This window comes from Elephantulus edwardii, unplaced genomic scaffold (genome assembly GCF_000299155.1).
Source record: "Elephantulus edwardii isolate Elephantulus edwardi_28Jun2011 unplaced genomic scaffold, EleEdw1.0 scaffold00153, whole genome shotgun sequence".
In the NCBI taxonomy this organism is placed as follows: Eukaryota; Metazoa; Chordata; class Mammalia; order Macroscelidea; family Macroscelididae; genus Elephantulus; species Elephantulus edwardii.
Genome location: NW_006399903.1, coordinates 1,967,765 through 1,971,237, shown reverse-complemented (window position 1 = coordinate 1,971,237; position 3,473 = coordinate 1,967,765). Strand labels below are relative to the sequence as shown.

At 41.7% G+C, this 3,473-nt stretch overlaps 1 protein-coding gene across 1 annotated transcript in view; it reads left to right on the top strand.

Annotated features, from left to right (window-relative positions):
- The window catches only part of DNAH5 (dynein, axonemal, heavy chain 5), a 382,826-nt gene that overhangs the window by 156,443 nt on the left and 222,910 nt on the right, over positions 1–3,473 (top strand). The window contains exon 40 of the mRNA XM_006895016.1: positions 1,982–2,089. Within this exon, the coding sequence (XP_006895078.1) occupies positions 1,982–2,089 (108 nt within the window). The remainder of the gene's footprint in view (positions 1–1,981; positions 2,090–3,473) is intronic.

Below are 3,473 nucleotides of genomic sequence, written 5' to 3'. Positions count from 1 at the left end.
TGAATTCACTACCACCTGGATCCCATACTTTGGACTTATTATCAAAAGGAGCCAGTAATGGACAAAGGATGTCATAGTTAGAGAAGTAGAGGTCAGTAGAGAGGGATGACTCTAAAAGAGGTGAATGGACACAGTAACTGGAACAATGGATTCAAGCGTAACAGAGATTGTAAGGATGGTACAATATTGCGTTTTGAGCTATTATTGTACAAAGGGTGGCTATGAGTCAGAGCCGACTCCATGGCATGTAAAGACCACATCATTAAGTAGCTCTAGCAGCATGATTTATTACATGTCTGACTGTTAATAAAAAAGATCAGTGGTTTGAATTCATCAGCTACTCTGATAGACAAGTGCCTGTAAAGATGTACAGCCCAAGAAACCCAACAGAGGAATGCTGTGGGTAGGTTAGAGCTCTGGTGGTCTAGTGGTAAGGAGCCATGCTTGCAACCCAAAGGCCCCATGGTTCGAATCCATCATCTGCTCCCATGCAAATTACAGTCGCTGAGACCTGGCTGGAGTTTTCTGCTGGAAGGTCAGCTGTGACGTGAGGGCACACAGCGGCGACAGCAGCAACGTTGAGTGAGGATTACTCAGGGGCACTGGTTTCCTTTGAATCACTTAAACAGGAGCCCTGGGAGCATTGTGCTCTGTGTGCTGGACCACCAGCATTTTAAATCCACCAGCCACTCCGGGGGAGTAAGATTCACAGTCTCCTTAGTGATGGCGCACACAGAGGTCCAACGGAAGGCTGTGAGTTGGAATTGACTCAGTCCTGCACAGGTCTCAGTACTCAGGACTCGTACAGTTCCTTGGTTTTGTGAGGGTATAATGGGTGTTAGACAGTGAACTGAAATGCTGGTGGTTCAAACTCCCAGCCATTAGGAAGCTCTTGTTAAGTTTATCGCCTTGAACACCTGAGGAAAAGTAAGATGAGTTAGGATTGCCTCCAGGGCTATGGTTTTATTTTTTTCTTTTTAAAAAATATTATTTATATTTAAAAGGAATTCTTGGTTAAGCTTCACCAGAAATGATCCAAACAAGTAAGAAAATTCATTAATGCTAGTGAAATGCTACCAAATTCTAGGATATATGGCCCACAAACAATAAAAACTCCTGGACAGCTTCATTGACGTGAAAGCCAACTAGTTCTCCCTTTCCTACAGATGTGATCGTATAACAAACAAGATATTCCTGTTCTTTCAGGAATGTATACAAATTAATACGCCAATTAAAAAGCTAATATATATTCTCTTCAAATGCTTCTTATAGATACAGTTTCAATAATTTTACTTTTGAGTGGTGTAGTGTTACTTTTTAAAATTTAAACTAGATTTTATAAAGTATCCAGTTCCCAGTAAGTGTAGTTATTATGAAGGTTGTGACACAGCCAACATTTTTTACTCTTTCCTTTCTATTCTTCTTCTTTCTTTTCTTTCTCCCTCTTCCCTTCTTCAGCTTCTCTCTCTCTCTCCCTCTCTCTCTCTCTTAAATTATGGGAATAGTGAGAGAAGTATTACAGAGGGTCAGAAGTAGGTGAAATTCCTTTCTACTAATGACAAATGTGTCTTGGAGAAAGTGCAACCAGAGTGCTTGTTAGAGGCAAAGATGGTGAAATTTCATCTCATATTATTTGTGCACGTTAGGAGAGCCTATTCCTTAAAAAGGACATGCTGCTGGGAAAGGTGGGGGCCAACAAAGGAAGGGAAGACTCTCAACCAGGTGGATTGACACAGTGACTGCAGCAATGGGCTCTAGTGTGTCAGAGATGCTGAGGACGGTAGACGATAGGACACGGTCCAAGTCTGTGGTTCACAGGGTTCCTGTGAGTGATGCTTGACTCGATGACACCTGACAACGACAACAGTGATAATCATAAACTAATCTGCACTGTGCTGGGAATTTACAGGTTATATGTTCATTTCTGTGTTTGGGCTAAAGAAGTTGATCTGATCTCCCTTCTGTTTCCTATTTGGTTTAGATTGATGAGGACGAACCCTTATTTTTGAGTTTAATTGAAGATCTCTTTCCAAATATTCTTCTGGATAAAGCAGGCTATCCTGAACTGGAAACAGCAATCAGCCGACAGGTAATGTATCTCACGGCACATCAACTGCTGCACCTGTCTCATTTGAAGTTAATGGAAATGAAATTTGCATGTGGTCCAATCCTGTGAGTTCTGAGAACAGCACATCCAAAAGACAGCTTCTGCTTTATGTGAGGCAAGGCGGCTTCACATGCTGATAGGGCTTCTCCTGCCACTGTGTGTTCTACTGCCACACAACCACGTGTCCCGTTTAGTGTTTTTGTTGGCATTAGGTGCCATTGCTGCTCACTTCAGCAGCACATATCCTAAAATTGGAATGATACAGAGAAGAATAGCGTGGCCCCCAGGCAAGGATGACAAGCAAACTTGTGAAGTGTTCCATATTTTTATAACTTTCATCTGCTCTTTTCTGTAAAATGCTTGTCTGTCAGATAATGTTCTAAGTCTGAGCAGTCAAATTAAGACAGACTAGGAAGAAGGATTGGCCACCCACTTCTGAAATAGCAGGCCTCTGAAAACCCTGTGTACCATAGAACACATTTGGACTAGCAGATAGGGCAACTGAGGCTGAGCCCTCAAGTACTGACAGAGGAGAGAGCAGGGTTTAGGGCTGCTGTACACAGGGTTGCTGTGAGTTGCAGGTGACTCAACAGCACATAACAACAACAACAACAACAACAAGTGCCATTGAGTTGAGTATGACTCATGGTGACTCTGTGAACAACAGATTTGAACCCTGTCCTATTCTTGTGCCACGCCCTTTCTTCTCACTGAGGGTCTTCCTCCCTTCTGCTGACCATCCACCTTTCCAAGAACAATGCCCCTTTTCTTTTTTTTCCTACAAATACGCATTCTTTATTAGTGTACATGTCATCCCGTCAGACTTAAGACTGCTAATACATGAACAAATAAAACACTATAGCTAATGTGAGCAAAACAAATAAGACTAAATAAAGAGCCCTGATCAGATGCAGTAGTTTACAACTTTGAAGTGAAAAACTAGAAAAGTTACATACAGGTCTAAGAGCTCTAGGACTGTACAGTATCAATTATTGGAAAAATAAATGAATGATTCACAGTTATAAGAAATTATTTTAATATTAGTATGTATTTTTTCCTTTCATAGATAAACATTTGTAACATACACTTGGATTCTACCTCATATAAGACAAAGTAGAAAACGGAACGTTACTGCATTTATCCCAAACACTGCACAGGCTATGCCAAAGGTAGCCTGGTCCAAAATACTCAGTTCTACAGGGATGCATCCTATCTCCATACCTTTTCAACCTGTAGTCAGAACAGATTATCCGGGAGGCTGGGCTCTATGAGGAGGACTGTGGGGTCAAGATTGGTGGAAGATCTATCAACAATCTGCATTATGCAGATGACACCACCCTGCTTGCTGAAACTGAGGAGGACCTGA